The 22,102-nt window shown below is 43.0% G+C and overlaps 1 protein-coding gene across 1 annotated transcript in view; it reads left to right on the forward strand.

The window, feature by feature from the left end:
* gucy2g (guanylate cyclase 2g) overlaps positions 1-22,102 on the forward strand; it is a gene marked incomplete at both ends in the record, with an annotated part of 160,319 nt that overhangs the window by 42,531 nt on the left and 95,686 nt on the right. Inside the window, one exon of the mRNA XM_084167484.1 lies at positions 2,728-3,076. Coding sequence (XP_084023610.1) covers positions 2,728-3,076 — 349 coding nt within the window. The remainder of the gene's footprint in view (positions 1-2,727; positions 3,077-22,102) is intronic.

The raw sequence follows: 22,102 nt of genomic DNA on the forward strand, positions 1-22,102 counted from the left end.
TCCTGTACCACTGCTTGAAGAAAGTGTCTTCTAAAAACTGGCAGTAGGTTTGGGAGTTGAGTTTGAGTCCGTCTTCAACCCGAAAAGGTCCAACTAGCTCATCTTTAATAATACCAGCCCATACCAGTACCCCACCTCCACCTTGCTGGCGTCTGAGTCGAAGTGGAGCTCCGTGCCCGTTACTGATCCAGCCACGGGCCCATCCATCTGGTCCGTCAAGAGTCACTCATCTCATCAGTCCATAAAACCTTTGAAAAATCTGTCTTCAGATATTTCTTGGCCCAGTCTTGACGTTTCAACTTATGTGTCTTGTTCAGTGGTGGTCGGGTTTCAGCCTTCCTTACCTTGGCCATGTCTCTGAGCACTGAACACCTTGTACTTCTGGGCACTCCAGGTAGGTTTCAGTTCTGGAATATGACAGCACTGGAGGATAATGGGTTCCTGGTAGCTTCACGTTTGATTCTTCTCAAATCTTTGGCAGTTAATTTGCGTATTTTTTTCTCAACACGGTTCTTGCGACCCTGTTGACTATTTGCAATAAAACGTTTGATGGTTCTGTGATCACGCCCCAATATCTTAGCAATTTCAAGAGTGCTGCATACCTCTGAAATACTTTTTTAAATGTTTCACTTTTCAGAGTCAGTTAAATCTCTTTTTTGGCCCATTTTGCCTGAGGAAAAGAAGCTGCCTAATAATTATGCACACCTTGATATAGGGTGTTGATCTCCTTAGGCCACACCCTCCCTCATTACACTGATATGCTTAAATCCAATAAGCATTCCAGTTTATACAGCTTGGAGTTGGGAAATATGCATAATAATGATGATATGGTCAAAATACTGACTTGCTTAATAATTGTGCACACAGTGTAGAACTTATTTTGGTTGATATAAGAAAGTTATAGAAATGTATAGAAACTGTTTAGAAAACGCTTATTGTGTACAGAACTGCAGAAGGATATATCGGTCCACTAATGCAGGACTATTAAAGGCCCAGTGCACTACTTATGTGAACAAATATAAAACATGAAAAATAAAACAATATATTTGTTATTATTATTAATTTTTTCATTCAGATCTTTCAGGGGGTGCTGCAGCATCCTCAGCAACCCTACTTCCCGTGGCTATGCTCATGGATAGAACGTTTGATTACCCTAACTAGTCCATACAGTATATGCATAATATAATACAGTTCACAGTCAAAAATGATTCCTTGAGTTTGTTTAATTTTGCAGTAGAGCAAATACTTACCAAAGACATCCTAAATCTATGGGCTTTTATGTTTTTCTTCGTAATATGTGGTATGCCTATGTATAACGGCACAATCATGTTTTATCATTCTGGCATGGGCATATCAAATATTTTCCATGTAGGACTCTGGTAAGGTCAGGCTTGAATTTTGGGGATATGGGTGTTCTGTAGTGATGTCTAAAATGCTTTGAATTAATCAGCACCTTAGAGAGCGCTGTCCATTCCAGTAACACCATAGATAGTAGCCTAATGTAATTTGTCCACTGCACATTGTGTTGGTAGAACATTTTTCTCATGCATTATGGTACCTCTGAGCCCCCAGGTCAACCACCTCTTGTGCCTCCCAATTTACAAATGAAAGGCCCAATACAGTCAAAAACGTGATTTTACTGTGTTTTATATATATTTCCACACTATGAGGTTGGAATAATACTGTGAAATTGTGAAAATTATGATAATGCCCTTTTAGTGTAAGAGCTGTTTGAAAAGACCGCCTGAAATTTCAGAGTGTTTTGGCTGTGATGGAGTTTTGGCCTGCCTGGTGACATCACCAGGCGGTAGATTAGTTAAGACCAATAAGAAAGAGGGTTCCAAACCTCTCTGCCAATAACAGCTAGTTTTCAGTTTTCCCCTCCCCACTCAGACCACTCCCAGAAAATCCTAGCAAAATTCTTACTTCAGAAATTGTTCTTTGCTAAGAAGCTATTTTTGTTTCTTTTTGACTATTTTAATTGAAAACAGTCACAGTAAGGTACTTAATTGTTACCCATAAATGATTTGATCTTGAGATAAAATGGCTGCATTGGACCTGAATAGCACTGAATAGGCCTATAGTTTGGTCACTTATTTTGAGCAATTTTTCAAACTAATGTTTGAGGACAAGAAGTACTCTTGTTTGCTGAATATAAAATAGGCTACATCTTTGGCAATGAACTGGCAGGGAAGTTTGAATGGCCAGAGTGTGTAGCTCTGGGGTAGGCCTAATATGATCATATAGTCTGGTGGTGATACATTGATACAGTACATTGCAGTACTGATGCATTATAAACGTAGCCTACATGAGAAACAGAGGAAATTCATTCATTCAACAACGAACCTGTCGGTGGCAGAACACTTGTCCTAGAGAACACTTTCTAATGGTCGAACCAAAATATGCAAGTATATGGGTAAACTTGGCTAGGTTGGAATAAATTATATAGGAAAACCTGCAAAACGGTGAATTTTAAACTGGGGAAAAAATGCACAGCCCTCCCCTGTGCCCAATAGAAAAACATGCAACACTCCCCAAAGGAAAAAAATAAAGGTTGCACCCCCCTCCACTATTTTGCCCCCCCCAGTAATTATCGAACAGTCCCTAATGACTATGTATTCACTTTTAGAGGCTCTATAGTATCCTTTAAAATGTATATATTTTGCAGACTTACTGATTCACTAGTTTATGAATATAATAATAATAATTTTACTCTTTGCTTTACAGGTCACTGGTCTTATTGCATCTACTTGGAACATCCCGATGTTTGGCTTTGTCGGACAATCCTCCAAGATGGACAATACTGCCATTTACGATACTTACATCAAAGTTGTGCCCCCCCTTAAAAGAAGTGGAGAGGTCTTAGTTAGGACACTGCAATATTTTGGGTGGAACCATGTGGCTCTGATTGGAGGGGGGTTAGATTCAAACACTTGGGACAAAGTCGATGCTTTATGGAAGTCTGTCGAGGATCAGCTCAGAGCTCAACTCACCGTAACGGCAAGTGTTAAGTTTGACACCACCAACCTGGAACTCGTCCACAGGAATATCAAGTACATCTCGACAGTGGCAAGAGGTAAGCAAATAAATGTTCCTCCTCTATTACTCATCAGTTATATAGTGCTGTAGTGCTGTATTGTATTTTAATGTGGTAAGTGGGTGTGTATTGCAGATGGCCTGATGAACTATGCTTGCATAATGAGTAACCTTCCTTGAGACCTGAAGACTTGCATTATCTCCCTATTCTATTACATTGGCATTGATTGAAGCTCAATGTTAATTTCAGATCTCCCTACCATCATATCTAAGCAAAAATGACACCAATCTCGATGGAAATTCACAAATCAACATTACATTTATAATTTATCTCTTCCACTTGCTAATTTCTATCCATTAAGAACCAATGATGTGCTACCTTTTTGCAGCATTTCTGACAATGCTAACATATTTTTTAGCCAAAGCTCAGAGTTCTAACACCGGGTCGGTTGCTCGGCAACAACACAGCTGCTTTCACCAGGCCAGTGTTGCCAACTCCTCAGTAAGGAAAGTAGCTATTGGTTGTCCTAAACATCGCTAGAAGTCGCTAAATGACGTCATCACCTAATATGCATAATTGGCCATGTGCATTTAATTGTGATGGAAGCTGTAGGAGAGAGGAATAACGTCGTGGGAGAGACAAAAAGTGAGTAAAAACACCCTAAATATGTTTAGAACTACAAATGAACTTTCTTCTGTCGATTCTTATTTTTTTATGTCACAATTCCTACCCTCCTCCTTTATGGGACCGGCAAAAGTGACCCAAAAGTCACAGTAAAACATGAACATTTTTAACCACAACATTTCAAAAAAAAATTTGTATACAATCTACATTAACAATCTAAATGGACCAAAAAGAGACAATAGAAAAAATTGTCAATGGCCATGTGAGAAAATGATGGTAACTAGTCTGGCCCTAATTCAGGTTAATTGTTCGTTTTTTTCCAGACCCCCCTCCACACACACACAGGCTGTGCTGGCTCACAGAAAGAGTGGGTCATCGTCATTTTGGTCAAGGCTCTCTATGGCAGGTTCAGCAACTGAGGGAGCTGACTTTAATGAGTAAGCAGCTGATGTGCCAAACAGCTGCAAAACATTATCAGGCAGCTGGTGCTCATAGCAAGCCTCACCAGACAGCTTTCAGTCCATATCGAATGTACAGGATGGAGTTAAGGGTCTGCAAGGACATCCGATTTCTAAGTTTGCTTTTTACCACACTGTACATTCGATATGGACTGAAGCTGTCTGGTGAGGCTTGCTACTCTCTGGCTGAATACTCTCTCGACTTCAGCATTCAAGTGTGGCAAGGACAACACAGACACAGCAGCCATGGAAAGTTCTTGAAACGGGTTGATATCAGCTGCATCCCTGAACTTCCAAATCTCACTCCAGAAGCCCAGTGTGTTTTTTGTCTCATTCCATTTACTAGGATGGATGGCACGTCATTGCTGGACAATCTTGTCTATCTCTGCAGGGGAGTAGCCAAGGAGCTTGGCTATTTTGTCTATTTCTCCAGGGCTCTTATTGTGCTTTAGAGTTTCCTCCACATTGAAAACTGACATGTACTGCAATGCTTCGATGTTGTCCAGCAGTCTCACCCTCAACTCATTAGTGAGGGAGATGGTGAAGGCTACACAACGCTTTTGGACATTGTTTTCATCCTCAGGTGCAAGGTGGAGCTCAGCTGCCTTAGACTCAAAAAGGTAACCAAGGTACGGTTTGGGACTGATGTATCCATCTATTGGCCCTTTGAGTACATCAACATTTGCCAGTGGATTCAGCACCCTGCTGCTCACAGACTTGATCAGGCTAACCAAGCTGTCAAGTAGCTTAAGAGGATCTACTTGCTCTCCCTCAAAAGCCTTGATGGCCAACTGTACCTCACCCAGCACTGACTTCAAAAAAGTCAGATACAATATGCTTTGAGGATCACTGTACATGGAGTATAAAACTTCAGCCATGTAGCAGTGTTCACTGGACTTGGTGACTGCGAAATGCAGCCTAAGCTCCTCCCACTGGTCCAAAATGCATGAAACCGCGTGTTCAATGGAGAGCCAACGTGTGGCACACACCTTGGTTATCTGTAAAGGTTTCTCCCCACAGTTGATGGTCTCATTGGAGACACTGAAAACCAGTTATAAGTCTCTCGTACCAAGTACTCCACACTACAGGGGATGGTGTCATTGGAAGCATGACTTACAGCAAGCTGCAGCGAGTGGCACACACAGCGAATAAGTACCAGATCTTTGAGGCCATACTCCTCTTTCAGCACTTTATGGACCCCATTGTTAATCCCTGTCATAACAGAGGCATTGTCAGTCCCTATCCCCAGGAGTTTCTCTTTTTTAAGACAACACTTCTCGAGGAAAGCCACAACAGCACAGGCTATAGATTTGGCATCTCCTACCTCCAACTCAACAAGCCCCAGAAATGTTGATACAATTGTCTGCTTGGTGTCACTAAAGTACCTTATCACAACCCCCAGGTACTTAGAAACACTTACATCCGTGGACTCATCGAGGAGGAGGCTGAAACACTGGTCACCCACATCTGCGACCAACTTTTTCAGAAAGTATGGTGCTAGAACACCATTAATAATTTCTGTACACTTTGTCCTGTGCATTTTGAAGTGGGTAGCAGCAGTGGAGTCTGAGAAAGCAGCTCTACATACTTCTCCAATGTGATCACATGCCAGCATGGAACAGTGTTCAGCGATAGCTAATGCCATGGTGGCCTCAGCCTTTTTTGGTGGCCTCAGTCATTTTTTTTTACCATATAGCTTGTTTTGGGTGGAACTGTTATAAGGCTTTGCCTTTTGAGTATGTTTTTGAGTTGTCATGTATCATCTCCAATAAACGGTTTCAACCAGCCTTTGAATTCAGGGTTTGATTCCCACTCCTTTCTTTATTTTTGAGTGTACAGTTTAGACTGAGACATGATGAGCTAGCCAGGTAGATGTTTAGCTTATGTCACAAAGAGGCACACACACAGTGGATGAGGTGAGTAAGTGACTGAGGCTGTGTGAGTCAAATGCAGTGATTTATTTTTGTGCAGTGATTTATTTTAGACAAAGAACATTTTACATTTACATCCCACCCTGAATGTAAGCCAGGGCGGGATCAGCCAGCGGCGGCTTCACGCATGCACGATTTATTTGCAGTCTGGACGCTGAGGGGTGAACATCTCCTGCTCTGACTGCAGCTGGGAGGGACTGCTGCGTGAGGACTGGGCCGCCTGTGAGTGCTTTGGGATGGGGGTGGGGCCCATGGCAGCACCCGCTGCTCGTTGAGAAGAGTAAGAACGATACGTGCTTTCACGTCAGAGTCTCCAAAAGTCTCCAATAACTCCAGAAAAAGTCGCTTGATTTGTCGCTAGTCGATTTTTTGAAAATGTGTTGCTAGAGGGGTCTGAATTCTCTCTAAATATAGCAACAAAGTCGCTAAGTTGGCAACACTGCACCAGGCTGCCAGTCATACGCGAACAAACCTAGGCTGCTGTAGTTGGCTAGCTATATGATTGTATTCAAGCTGAGGTAAATCAATAAATGCAAACAGATATTTTGATTAGCTAGGTAGCTAGCGAATGTTAGCAAACGTTAGCAAAGATTTGTATAACTAAACCAGCCTGTTGTTTCCAATGGGAACAAATTAGTCATAGTGGGCAGAACAAGCAAGGAGGTGGGCAGAGCCAAGCACAATGTTTTTTACAACATTTTGCAAAGGATAAAGTCTACAAAACTTAGTCCACTCTTTTCATAACAGTTTCTAGTTTTGGGAACAGAAAACTGAATTGAGATCAAATGTTTCATCGATGACAACTATCATGTATGTACATGTACTTATCTGGAGTGCCTGAGGGTGGTGCTGTTAATAATTACTACATGTGATCATCTGTACTTGCACTTGACCCATGACATCAGATAAATGTTGTTATTTTACCTGCATCCCTGCCTCAGTGTGCTAATATACAGTACCAGTCAAAAGTTTGGACACACCTCAAGGGTTTTTCTTTATTTTTACTATTTTCTACATTGTAGAATAATAGTGAAGACATCAAAACTATGAAATAACACATATGGAATCATGTAGTAACCAAAAAGTGTTAAACAAATCAAAATATATTTTATATTTGAGATTCTTCAAATAGCCACCCTTTGCTGTGATGACAGCTTTGCACATTCTTGGATTTATCTCAACCAGCTTCACATGGAATGCCTTTCTAACCATCTTGAAGGAGTTCCCACATATGCTGAACACTTGTTGGCTGCTTTTCCCACTTTGCCATCCAACTCATCCCAAACCATCTCAATTGGGTTGAGGTCGGGGGATTGTGGAGGCCAGGTCATCCTTCTTGGAATTCTTGAAATTATTCAACGAACTGTTCCATCCCATAGTATACCAAACATTACCATTATTCTAAATATTTCATAAATGTTACTTATCCCAAGTGTTCATTAAGTCCTCATGACATTCATTCTCATAAGAAATCATATATACCCCAAATTCAGCCAAAACCGAAAAACTCCATAAAATTCACTGTGCGTGCTCCTCCAAGACCTATCACCCTTGACTTGCTGAAAACCCCCCAAAATTGAAACAATCAAGGCTTTATAAACATCATACTAGGTGTGTTGTTTTTTGTTTGAAAAACCCAATTTGAAAAACAACAACCACAAATAGCCAGGCCCCACTTAAATACTGCCTAACTTCACTACTGCTCCCCCTAGCCCTGGGCAACATTCTAAAGCTAATCTCTTTCTCCTGGTTATAATCTAAAGATGGCAGTACACACAAAACATGATACAGATATCCCCATTCCTAACCCATCAATAATTGTTTGTTTCAATCTAATTCCTCATAACTAATCCATAAAACCACTCAAAATTCCTAGAGTATACGATGATTATTTAATTGATTACCCTAAATCTGCTACATGTGATCTCATCTCAAATGATCCATTATCAATTATTTGATCAACCCCCTAGGAAAATCTGTCTCCCCTTCTATTGTTCCTGTCCCCCCTGTAAATGTCATATTTCATTTTTTTAGCCAATACAATCACGGTTACATCAAATGTTCCCTCCTTTGGCCATGATAATAACTGTAATAACAATTAATAATAATTGTAATAACTATTTCACATTAAATTGTGCCTTTTTCTGATAATGTTATAATTGTAGCCTATTGCATTACTTTAGTTTAAAATATACGTTTGTTTATTTAACAAATCCAGAACCCACCACAGGCTGGCGCTATTCCCCCAGCACAACAGCCAAAGCCACTTGCATCCCCTGGTCCCCGTAACGAAAATAAATTATCAGCCAAAGCCACTTGCATCCCCTGGTCCCCGTAACGAAAATAAATTATCGTTCTAGAATTCACCAACTATTTGCATACACCACTGGTGTTAAGCAACCTATCGAATAAAGTAATAACCATTAGATTTCGTCAAAGAAATGCTTTTCATTCAACTATTAAACTTCTGCTCGATCTAGTCAAGCAAGTACAACCCTTTTACCCGGGAACTAGAATCATAAATTATTTTCCTTTGTCCTCAACTTAAATAATTTTCACAGCTCTATCGCCATTTCAGTTCGCTATTCAATTTCTTTAACTGTTCTCTCTGATTAGGCCCTAATTAATAAAACAAATACTGGCTATAATTTACCAGCACACATTTAATTCATATCCCTATCATTTTTTAACTATGTACTGTCTCTCACCCCTCCCCTTGCTCCTTCCTACACAACGGGGAAGGCGCCGGACCTTTTAACATATTTTCATAGACCTTTCTAGAATACTTCTACTTAAGCTATCTAATTCAAACTTTCACATTTATCAATCCACATAGTAATCTAGGTCTATAGCCCCAATGCGAAAGCTTTACCCACTGTCCCTACCTGTGTTCAAACCCGGGACCCTCTCCATACATTGCCAGTCACGCCACACATTCCGCGATGCTTTCAAAGCACGCCAAACAACCACTTCCATGTCGCACAACCAGCCACGTCATCACTCCCTACTAGCCAGCCCTTTCATCTCAAACACTAAATCCCCTAGTAGCAAAAATAAAACACACTCTCAAACAGCGTTCTGCATTTACCTCTATTATCGGGTTTAAAAACTAACGTAACAACATTAACCATCCTATATTGCTGTAGTAACGTCATGTTTGGTTCAGTTTATTATTACGGAGTGTCCATAATACTTCTCTATTCTCAGTAATTTAACTCTCACCTCATTCAGCAACACAACTCTCTCCCCGCACCTATTCCGGTTGAATAAGTGAGTCTTTCTATTTAACCCCAACCATGCTACAAATCTTCCATTCAACATCAACAAACCAAATACTCAGTAGTATCCGGTCACTACCCAAACCAGCCGTTGAATTCACTCATTCACACAGACCCCACCCCATGCCACCGAAATGCCCAACAAAACATAATAGTTCAATGGAGCCCCCTACTGGCTCTCCACTATTTATACATTACTTCCATAACCACACCAGTCATGGTCCGATCACCCATCAAACCCCATCACATTATCAAACAACGGTACAACCTTAAACTCATATTCTCTACTTTCTCGCCCATTACGTACGTCTACGTTCGGGCGAGCAAGCCCATACGTATATATCGTCAGAAACCCACAGGCACCTCTCAAACAATCGCCCCGTGGTGTTCCCAGCCAACTCCCAAACGACACAAATCACCCCCTAGTCCCTCCTGACTCTCCAAAAGCCACACTCTCGCTGTCTCCAGCCCCTCCCTCCTTTTGGACTTCAGTACTTTCAGCACTCGTTCCGCCTCTGTGTGTCCTGCCATATTAATGTACACGACGCTTCCTTCTTTTTATTTCTATTCTAAAAGTTTTAAAATTTTAGGTTAAAGTTTCTATTTCTCACTTTTAATACGTTTTATTTAAATTTCTCTACCTTAGTATATCTATTCCCAATTATCATTCACAAATTCTACGGTTTAAACAACCACAAACCATATAGTTATTCACAAATTATACAGTTTGGACAGCCACAGACGTCTTTAATTCCTAATTAGTTTTCTATCAAGGTATACAGGTTTATTAATTTTAGTAACCCGCATTCACTCTTTTATTTCGTCTGCAAACACTCTTTTATTACACTGGGATCATTCGCACTCTCATGCATACGACAACACCCTATACTCTAAAGTGTCCCTTTGATCCTAGCCGTACCTAGCCTTTGCTGATACGTGTCAATAGCGTCACCCCTTTCTTAAAGAATTTTAAGTGCCTCCTATGAACCTAGTCATATCTAGTCTGAACTGATATGTGCCATAGCGTCGCACTGCCTATCTATTTAAAGTACCTCCTATGAGCCTCAGTCATAGCGGCGCACTGTCTAACTATTTAAAGTACCTCCTATGAGCCTCAGTCATAGCGTCGCACTGTCTAACTATTTAAAGTACCTCCTATGAGCCTCAGTCATAGCGTCGCACTGTCTAACTATTTAAAGTACCTCCTATGAGCCTCAGTCATAGCGTCGCACTGTCTAACTATTTAAAGTACCTCCTATGAGCCTCAGTCATAGCGTCGCACTGTCTAACTATTTAAAGTACCTCCTATGAGCCTCAGTCATAGCGTCGCACTGTCTAACTATTTAAAGTACCTCCCATGAGCCTCAGTCATAGCGTCGCACTGTCCAATCCTACAATTCCCATGGGTTTAACCATCACAATTATCAAACATTTGGATAATATACAATGGAATCGAAGTAGTTTACTGTAATCGTTGTTTATAGTACAATAGGATTGTCACGATCGTTTACGGACGAGAAGGACCAAGGCACAGCGTGATAAGCGTACATGTTTATTATAACTGTGCACACACGACAAAACAACAAACAAACGATACGTGAAGTCTTAAGGTTACACACAACAAACCTATACGGGACACGATCCCACAACTAACAGGTGCCAAAAGGCTGCCTAAGTATGGTCCCCAATCAGAGACAACGAGCTACAGCTGCCTCTGATTGGGAACCACCCCGGCCAACATAGATCTGCACATTCTAGATCTAAAACATAGAAATCAACATAGCAACACACAACACTGAAAATACACACCCTGACTCAACAAAGTCCTCAGAGTCAGGGCGTGACAGTACCACATAAACATAACAGGGTAGGGGCCGGGTGGGCATTCTGCCTCGGAGGCGGATCCGGCTCCGGGTGTGACCACCACTTACTCTCCACCTCCCCGTTGCGCCCCTGGTCTGATCTGGACCTCGGCGCGCTGCTTCCCCTCTCCTTCCTCCCACGACGTACCAAGCCCTGTCTGGACCCTGGTGTGGGAGACCCCGAATCTGGAGAGGGGCTGACGTCTGGGTCTGGACTGGAACCGCTGACTGGACCTGGACCCGACGACGGTGGATCGAACTGCTCTGGCTCCGGAGTGGAGCCGCTGACCGGAGCTGGATCAGGCACCGGTGGAGCGGACTACTCTGGCTCCGGAGTGGAGCCGCTGACCGGAGCTGGACTGGACCCCGGTGGAGCGGATTGCACTGGCTCCGGAGTGGAGCAGCTGACCGGTGCTGGACCAGGCACCGGTGGAACAGGCACGGGCCGTGCCGGACTGGACACACGCACCCCTGGCTTGGTGCGGGGTGCAGGAACGGGCCGGGCTGACGACGCGCACCACTGGCTTGGTGCGGGGAGCAGGAACGGGCCGTACCGGACTGGCGACGCGCACCACTGGCCTGGTGCGGGGAGCAGGAACAGGCCGGGCCGGGCTGGCGACGCGCACCACTGGCTTGGTGCGAAGGACAGGAACAGGTCGGACCGGGCTGGCGACGCGCACCACTGGCTTGGTGCGAGGGGCAGGAACAGGCCGGGCCGGGCTGGCGACGCGCACCACTGGCTTGGTGCGAGGGACAGGAACAGGCCGGACCAGGCTGGCGACGCGCACCACTGGCTTGGTGCGAGGGGCAGGAACAGGCAGGACCGGGCTGGCGATGCGCACCACTGGCTTGGTGCGAGGGACAGGAACATGCCGGACCGGGCTGGCGACGCGCACCACTAGTTTGGTGCGAGGGACAGGAACAGGCCGGACCGGGCTGGCGACGGGCACCACTGGCTTGATGCGAGGAGCAGGAACGGGCCGAACCGTACTGGGAACACGCACCACTGTCTTAGTGCGAGGGACAGGAACAGGCCGGACCGGGCTGGTGACACACACCACTTGATTGGTGCGAGGAGCGGGACTGGGTTCCTTCATTAACCCCCGCGCCTTCTGCTGCCTAACCAGCTCCTCTCGCCGTGCCTCTACACTTTCCTTCTGCTCCCTCTGAACCAATGACCCCCCTAATCTGGTGACCTCCTCTGCTAAACAGCGGAACCGCTCTATCGCGGCCTCCTGCTGCCTCGTCGTCCACGGCGTGAGCCCCCCCCCCCCCTATATTTTTTTGGGGATTGTCTCTCCCCCGTGATCAATGCCTCCATCCCTCTTGCCAGACTCTCGCTCATCTCCTCCCAAGTCCATTCTCTCTCCTCGTCACGCTGCATGATCCAGGATTGGTGGGATCTTCTGTTACTATCGTTTACGGACGAGAAGGACCAAGGCGCAGCGTGATAAGCGTACATGTTTATTATAACTGTGCACACACGACAAAACAACAAACAAACGATATGTGAAGTCTTAAGGTTACACACAACAAACCTATACGGAACACGATCCCACAACTAACAGGTGCCAAAAGGCTGCCTAAGTATGGTCCCCAATCAGAGACAACGAGCTACAGCTGCCTCTGATTGGGAACCATCCCGGCCAACATAGATCTGCACATGCTAGATCTAAAACATAGAAATCAACATAGCAACACACAACACGGAAAAGACACACCCTGACTCAACAAATACAAGTCCTCAGAGTCAGGGCGTGACAAGGGTTCACCTACATCAAACAGGTGCTTCACAAAATTAATTTGGATAAAGCCAATGTGCAGAACTTTAGTTAGATAACAATAGGTGTCTGCTTACCTGTTTTTAGAAGCCCGGGCACTTTGTGAAACACACCGTCCGACGACAGCGATGTTCAATGGGCTGGATGAATTCCAGCGAAGTTCCGCTACCAGATCACAGTCGGAAGTCACCAATTGTTAGAAATAGCGTTAGTTCAAATCTGGTATTGGAATAAGAGAAAACATGATCAAGAGTTATTCAATTCAAGCTAAATTTATTATATGTATATATGATAAGTATGAAGGTTCGTATACGGGCTCACTGAAATACCATGCAGGGAAGACAGAGAACTGATCCATTGTTACAGGCTCTTCTTTAAATACCCTGACAGTGATTGTTCCCGCTCCTTGCTGGGCCTATCAGGGTAGAGGCTGAGTGTGGTTTAGACTTACTCAGCCTATTGTTGGCGCACAGGCTGGTCCCAGCCCCTTGGCGCTTCACTGTTGCACACTGTTGCCAGGCATAAGTTGTTATCATCACAACTTGTCCAGAGAGTCGGCACTTTTTGCAGTACACGTCCTTGAGCGCGGTTTAACAAAGAGGCAGTGTTTGTGTATGTGAGACACAAGTTCTTATCTCCCCCTACTCCCTAACAGCTCCTCACATGAATCACAGCTTGTTATGTTAAACAGTCTATATCAGTACAGCACAAACCTATTATGTTTAATCATTAATGTATTCTTTCTAAGCTAGGCATCACATCTAGTTATAAGAAAATAGATCCCCACAATATGGACTTGGTCTTTTACCAAATAGGGCTCATGTATATCCCCCTACCTTGTCACAACACAACTGATTGGCTCAAACACATTAAGAAGGAAATAAATTCAACAAATTAACTTTTAACAAAGCACACCTGTTAATTGAAATGCATTCCAGGTGACTACCTCATGAAGCTGGTTGAGAGAATGCCAAGAGTGTGTTTAACACTTTTTTGGTTACTACATGATTCCATATGTGTTATTTCATAGTTTTGATGTCTTCACTATTATCCTACAATGTAGAAAATAGTAAAAATAAAGAAAAACCCTTGAATTAGTAGGTGTGTCCAAATGTTTGACTGGTAGTGTATTACATGGTGTCAGATGTTAAAATGTAATACAAAGGAACGCTCAACATTACTAAACATGGAACAAATGAGACCACCAACTGTTCTGAACATAGAGAGAAATCTAGCAGAAAATTGGCGAGGTTGGATCCAGAAATTCAACCTTTATATCATCGCCAGTGGCATCTCAGAGAAATCCGAAAAAGTGAAATGTGCCACATTCCTGCACATAGCCGGAGATTATGCAATCAAGTTATTCAATACTTTTGATTTTGACAATGATGTAGATGACTTGGATGTATTAAAAAAGCTTTTCCGAACATACTGTGAGCCAAGAAAAAAATTGGACATACCTGAGGCATATATTTTTTACGAGAGTGCAAGGACAAACAGAGTCAATTGATACTTATGTGACTGATCTAAAAAAATAAGCATACCGAGTCACTGATACAGGACAGAATTGTGTGTGGAATCACAAATGACCAAGTGTGAGGCAGATTACTCAGAGAACCAGATCTCCTGCTAGCTAGAGCAATATACATTTGCCGTGCTAGTGAAGTGAGCCAGAGCCAGCTGATAATGCTTCATGAGTAAGTCGAGGTACCCGTTCACAAGGTGCATAAGCAAAAGAAACCACAGAAATGGCAAAAAGACGAAGACAATGCACAGCTAGTAAAGAGAGATCACAGGGAGAATGCTCACGTTGTGGGTGGAAACATGAACCAAAAAAGTGTCCAGCATATGGTCAGATATGCAAAGGATGTCACAGAAAAAATCATTATGCCAAAATGTGCTCCTCACGCACACACACGGGCAGATAACCAGAGGATTCACGGCATTGACATGGAGATGGCAGCAGGAAATGAGGACATGTTCATTGGGACAATTGAAGTGAAGCACAGTGAAGTACAATGTGTAGCTCAGCTAGTGAATGTAAATGAGAAAAATACTGAAAAAGAGCAGTGGACAGAAAACACTGAAAATAAACAACCAGAAACTGTTAAGCTAGATAGAGGAGCTGAGTATAAGGTCTTATCCATGAGAGACTTGAAAACGCTGAAAGTGAAAGTGAGTGTTGATTCCATGCAAAAATCCAACTGCAAGCTAGTGACGTATGCTTTGCCACCAGATGGAGCCAAAGGTCAAAATACTCAAACATAATTACAAAGAGAAAGTGTTTGAACTGGAATTTCAAGTGATAGAACAAGATGCACCTGCAATACTTGGAAGATCAGGTTGTCTGCAAATGGGCTCAATACAGAGAATATTCAAGCTTGAACAAAGAACAGAGACTGACATTTTGATTGAATGTGAAGATGTATTCACAGGACTTGGATGTGTTCCAGGAGTTCATCACATACAAATAGACCCAGAAGTCACAGCAGTGGTTCACTCACCCAGAAAAGTGCCTGTAACACTAAAATAAAAACTTGAAAAGGAACTGAACCGCATGGAAAACATGGATGTCGTCGTCAGGCAAACTGAGCCTACTGAATAGGTAAACAGCTTGGTGACAATCGTGAAGCCCCAAAAAATATGGGTATGATCTAAACAAAGCCATCAAGAGAGAACATTATCCTTTACGTACCATTGAAGAGGTAGTTGCTGAAGCCAAGGTATTTTCAGTAGTTGATGCAAACCAAGGATTCTGGCAAATACAACTGGATGAAGAGAGCTCCCGACTCTGTACGTTCAATACGCCGTTTGGTAAGTATTCATTCAAGAGACTGCCGTTCGGAATCGCATCCGCTCCAGAGGTGTTCCAGAGGTGCCTCACCCAGCATTTGGAAGGTCTGGAAGGTGTCGTGAACATCATAGATGACATTCTTGTCTGGGGTGATGACACAGAGCAGCAAGACCGGAGACTGAGACAGCTACTAGACAGACTGAGAAGCATCAACTTGAAACTGAATAAGGACAAGTGAAAAATCAGAATGACAGAAATTCGCTACATTGGACTTTTGTTGAGCAAAGAAGGCCTGAAACCAGACTCCGAAAAGGTCCGAGCAATACAAGAAATGCCAGAACCAGAAGACAAAGCAGCGCTTCAGAGGTTCATGGGAATGTTGCAGTATCTCGCAAAGTTCATCCCAAATCTCTCAGATGTCAGGGCACCACTGAGACACTACTGGGACTCTTCACAGGAACAGAGCTTCAAAAGCTTGAAAACACTTGTCAGCAATGCGCAAGTGTTAAAGTACTACGATCTGATAAAAACAGTGACACTATCTGTGGATGCAAAAGCTCAGAAGGCTTGGGAGCTGTGATCCTGCAAGATGATCAGCTAAATTAAAAAAGAGCTACTGGCGATAGTGTATGGCTGCGAGAAGTTTCATCAATACCTGAATGGAAAACAGATCCAGGTGGAGTCAGACCACAAGCCCTTGGAAACGATCTTCAAGAAGTCGCTCCAGAAAGCACTTGCCAGACTGCAGAGAATGCTGATGAGACTACAGAGATACAGTCTACACATGACATACAAACCAGGAAAGGAGATGCACATCGCTGATGTACTGAGCCGAGCATACCTAAAGGAACAGAGAGAGAAATTGCTGGATGGTGAGTTGGATGTAAACTACATTGCTCATCAACTTCCTGTTTCAGAAGAGAAACTGCAGCAATTCAAAACTGCAACAGCAGAAGATTAAGAGTTAAAACTGGTCACAGAAACAGTTAAAAAAGGATGGCCAGACACGAGAGGGAAAGTTGCAAATAAAATACACCACTACTGGACCTTCAGAGAGGACTTGACATACTCAGATGGACTGCTGTTCAAAACTTGTTGTTCCTCAGAAAATGAGAAATTATGGAAAAGGTCCATGAAGCACACATGGGAATCATAAAATGTAAGGAACGAGCAAGGGATTTTCTGTTCTGGCCAGGCATGGCTAAACAGATTGAAGATGTTGTAACAAAATGTGTAGTCGGCAACACACAAAAACAACAACCAAAGAGAGCCGCTCATGTCTCAGCCAGTCCCAGAGAGCGCTTGGGCCAAAGTTGGAATGGACCTCTTCCATTACAACGACACAGAATATCTACTATGTGTGGATTACTACTCAAAATACCCAGAAATCTCCAAGCTCAGTGGGACAGCAAGTAAACACATCATTACAGCACTAAAGTCGTTCTTCGCAAGGCATGGGGTGCCTGACGTTTTGTGCTACGACAATGGAAGACAGTTGGTGAGTCAAGAAATATCCGAGTTCTGTACCAGCTGGGAGTTCAAACACCTGTTGAAAAAAGCACGAGACAGTAACAAAGATCCTTACATAGCTCTCATTGAGTACAGAAACACACCCCTGGATGGAGTAGGTCTCTCACCTGCACAACTATTAATGGGAAGAAGGCTGAAGACAAATATTGTTAAAGCCAGGACTCTATCAGCATGTCAGGAGCCGTCTCACAAGCAGACAACAAAGACAAAAACACTAATTTGACCAAGGCACATGAAAGCTTTCGGTCATGAAGGAAGGAGAACGAGTAAGGATCAGACAAAACAACAAATGGCAATCAGCAATTGTACTTGGAAAACATGACAAGCCAAGGTCATACATAGTACAAACACCAAAAGTGATAATCTACAGAAGGAACCGGAGACACCTGTTAAAAACACATGAAACAACACACCCAGAGAGACACTCAGAAACCATAATGGACTTACCTTATCCAGTGGAACGAGAACCTGAAACAAGTGTCAGCCTGGAAGAAAATGACTCACCTTTGTGTTCTCCAGCACCAACGACACCAAAACAAACAGTGGAAAGCAACAATGTAAACGCTGACACACCAGTGAAATCAACTCGTTATGGAAGACCTATTAGACTTACCAGTCAGCTGAAAGCTAGCTAGCTAACAAACAGGCAAAGAAAGTTAGCTAGTTAGCCAATGAATGTGGTTTTGTTTTGATTAGCTAGCTAATGTAACGTTATACCAGTCAGATGAGAGCTAACGTTGGCTAGGTAGCTATCCAACAAGCAAGGAAAGCTAGCTATATTTAGCCAAGTAAGGTTTTTCATATATGGCTGAAGTCATCATGTGTAAACTGCTGACCTAGACACTTGTGTGTAATCAGAGCAGTGGATGCTCCTCAGAGGAGGAAGGGGAGGACCATCCTTCTCAGTGAATTTCATAAAAATACAAATAGTGAAACATTTAAAAAGTAATCATTTTTAGATAAAACTATTCAAATGATATTCACATGACCAAATAATTGATTAAAACACACTGTTTTGCAATGAAGGTCTACAGTAGCCTCAACAGCACTCTGTAGGGTAGCACCATGGTGTAGCCAGAGGACAGCTAGCTTCAGTCCTCCTCTGGGTACATTGACTTCAATACAAAACCTAGGAGGCTCATGGTTCTCCCCCTTCCATAGACTTACACAGTAATTATGACAACTTCCGGAGGACATCCACCAACCTATCAGAGATCTTGCATCATGAACTGACATGTTGTCCACCCAATCAAAGGATCAGAGAATGAATCTAGTACTGAAAGCATAAACTACAGCTAGCTAGCACTGCAGTGCATAAAATGTGGGGAGTAGTTGACTCAAAGAGAGAGGAAAAACAATAGTTGAAGGAGGAGCAAGAGAGAGAGCGAGGGCTATATAAAAAATAAACAAATACTTTCACTGTCACTTACTTAGGTAGCAAATGCAGCTAGCTACTTTAGCCTACTCAAACACCCGGCTCAAACAGAGGGATGCTATGTTAGGTAGCTGGCTATGACTATCCAACACTGGAACTCTTCCAAGTAAATTATAGCCACCGGGGCCTTCCGGGGTAACATCTAAACTGCTTACTGACTTTACACTGTACTGCATGATTGTAGTAGGTTCACTTTAGCTAATATGGTGACAAAGACTGTAGGCTGTGTGTAGCGGTTATGATATGAAGGTTTGGTTTGGATAGTTTTTTTTGCCTGGTCACAGACAGCTGATCCGTTGTGCATTGAAGCCCACAAGTGAAGGGAAAACGTGAGAGGAGGAGAGCGCGTAGATGCGAGAAGGAATACAACAAGCTATGAAATATCGCTATGAAAATGAACTGTTTGCGTGTGATCAGGGGTGTATTCATTTTGCCGATTCTGTTGAAAAATGTTTCTTAAATAGAAGCAAATGGAACGAAATATGTGTCGCTGTCTGTCACCTCAAATCTTTCTCTCGACCTCTGTGCACCTACATTGTAAACTTTAATTTATAGGCTAGGTTGTAGCAACCTCATGATGGGTACAGTGCCTTGCAAAAGTATTCATCCCCCTTGGCGTTTTTCCTATTTTGTTGTATTACAACCTGTAATTTAAATGGATTTTTATTTGGATTTCATGTAATGGACATACACAAAATAGTCCAAATTGGTGAAGTGAAATGAAAAAAATAACTTGTTTCAAAAAATTCTAAAAAAGAAATAACGGAAAAGTGGTGTGTGCATATGTATTCACCCCCTTTGCTATGAAGCCCCTAAATAAGATCTGGTGCAACCAATTACCTTCAGAAGTCACATAATTAGTTAAATAAAGTCCACCTGTGTGCAATCTAAGTGTCACATAATCTGTCACATGATCTCAGTATATATACACCTGTTCTGAAAGGCCCCAGAGTCTGCAACACCACTAAGCAAGCTCCACCATACCATGAAGACTAAGGAGCTCTCCAAACAGGTCAGGGACAAAGTTGTGGAGAAGTACAGATCAGGTTTGAGTTATAAAAAAACATCAGAAGCTTTGAACATCCCACGGAGCGCCATTAAATCCATTATAAAAAAATTGAAAGAATATGGTACCACAACAAACCTGCCAAGAGAGGGCCGCCCACCAAAACCCACGGAACAGGCAAGGAGGGCATTAATCAGAGAGGCAACAAAGAGACCAAAGATAACCCTGAAGGAGCTGCAAAGCTCCACAGCGGAGATAGGAGTATCTGTCCATAGGACCACTTTGCTTAAAGAAAAAAATAAGTAAACACGTTTGGTGTTTGCCAAAAGGCATGTGGGAGACTCCCCAAACATATGGAAGAAGGTATGCTGGTCAGATGTGACTAAAATTGAGCTTTTTGGCCATCAAGGAAAATGTCTGACGCAAACCCAACACCTCTCATCACCCCGAGAACACCATCCCCACAGTGAAGCATGGTGGTGGCAGCATCATGCTGTGGGGATGTTTTTCATCGGCAGGGACTGGGAAACTGGTCAGAATTGAAGGAATGATGGATGGCGCTAAATACAGGGACATTTTTGAGGGAAACCTGTTTCAGTCTTCCAGAGATTTGAGACTGGGACAGAGGTTCACCTTCCAGCATGACAATGACCCTAAGCATACTTCTAAATCAACACTCATGTTGTTTAAGGGGAAACATTTAAATGTCTTGGAATGGCCTAGTCAAAGCCCAGACCTCAATCCAATTGAGAATCTGTGATATGACTTAAAGATTGCTGTACACGAGCGGAACCCATCCAACTTGAAGGAGCTGGAGCAGTTTTGCCTTGAAGAATGGGCAAAAATCCCATTGGCTAGATGTGCCAAGCTCATAGAGACATACCCCAAGAGACTTGCAGCTGTAATTGCTGCAAAAGGTGGCTTTACAAAGTATTGACTTTGGGGGGGTGAATAGTTATGTACACTCAATTTTATTATTTTTACACTCAAAATATTTTGCATCTTCAAAGTGGTAGGCATGTTGAGTAAATGAAATAATACAAACCCCCAAAAAATCAATTTAAATTCCAGGTTGTAAGGCAACAAAATAGGAAAAATGCCAAGGGGGGTGAATACTTTTGCAAATAATAATCAATGGTTGAACCCCAAACGCGCATGTAAACAGAGCCTCTGTTCAGTTGTGCACTGCTAGTATGCAAGTGCATGCTAGCCTCAGACAATTTACCAGACTCGACTGACAGCATCGCTATTTCAAATATGTAGAATACATTCCAGCTCCGGTTTACGCTCCCTCTCCTGCCTCCTTGTCATTATTATAATCCACATTTGTGCTGACTGATTAACACAGTGTGAAGTTCCTTTTCAGTGTGTTCCCGGAAAATCTGAAGTCGACATCCATAAGTAAAACGTTGTCAAAAAGGTAAAACAACATCAGAATCATTGAGGAGGTTAGATTAATCTCGCCCGGGTAGGCGTGTTTTGTACCGGCTGAAAGTTGATTGCATTTGATTTATTTGGAACCGGGCTGCCTGTCCGGGTGTATCCAACAGGCAAAGTCATCTCAAAACAAAAGTGACATAATTAAGCATGTGTAGTAATGAGTAGGATTTTGGGGGAGCCAAGATGGTGTCGTTGTGAGAGGGAGTGTTTTCTTGCTTGTCCAAGCAACTTTGAGGGTTAGGGGGTTAACGGTCTAATATTGGCTATCAATGTAGCAAGAAACTAACTCTAACTTGTTCAAGCTAGATATGGCAAGTTCAGAGTTTGATTTTGTCAAGTTGAATGGGAAGAACATGACAGAAAGACAACAGAAGACGGAATATCCAAGCCTCACAGAAGATGGCAGGCATGCTAGCTAGCTACGACGAGAGCCAGAGCAGCATGGATACACAAGATGTCATGAGCTCAAGCAAGCGAAAGAACAAGACGGACCAGGACAAGATCCTTGCAACCTCTTTACCTCAGACCTGAATAAAAAATCCACCGGAGAAAAAAGTGAAAGAGGACATTTCCATGTCTGAACTTTTCTCTGCAATCCAGACCCTGACTACTAAACAAGACGCCACGTTCTCCAAAGTGTCCATCATAGAGCGGGCTACCGAAGAAACAGTTGTGAGCGAGAACAAGGAAATGATAACGTTCCTAGAGAACAAGCTGAAGAAACTGCAATCCCAAAATAATGAGCTGTGTGAGAATGTAGCTGAACTTCAACGGTACTCTCGCAGGTGGAATCTGAAAATTCAAGATGTAAGAGAGGTAGAGGGAGAGGATATTAGGGAAGCAGTCATCAATATCCTGGGAAAGGTGGCTCCGTGACGTGGTACATCGACTTGGGAAACGAAGATCTGATGGACCCCCTCGCAATG

Source organism: Coregonus lavaretus (genome assembly GCF_964263955.1).
Source record: "Coregonus lavaretus genome assembly, chromosome: 1".
NCBI classification, from domain to species: Eukaryota; Metazoa; Chordata; class Actinopteri; order Salmoniformes; family Salmonidae; genus Coregonus; species Coregonus lavaretus.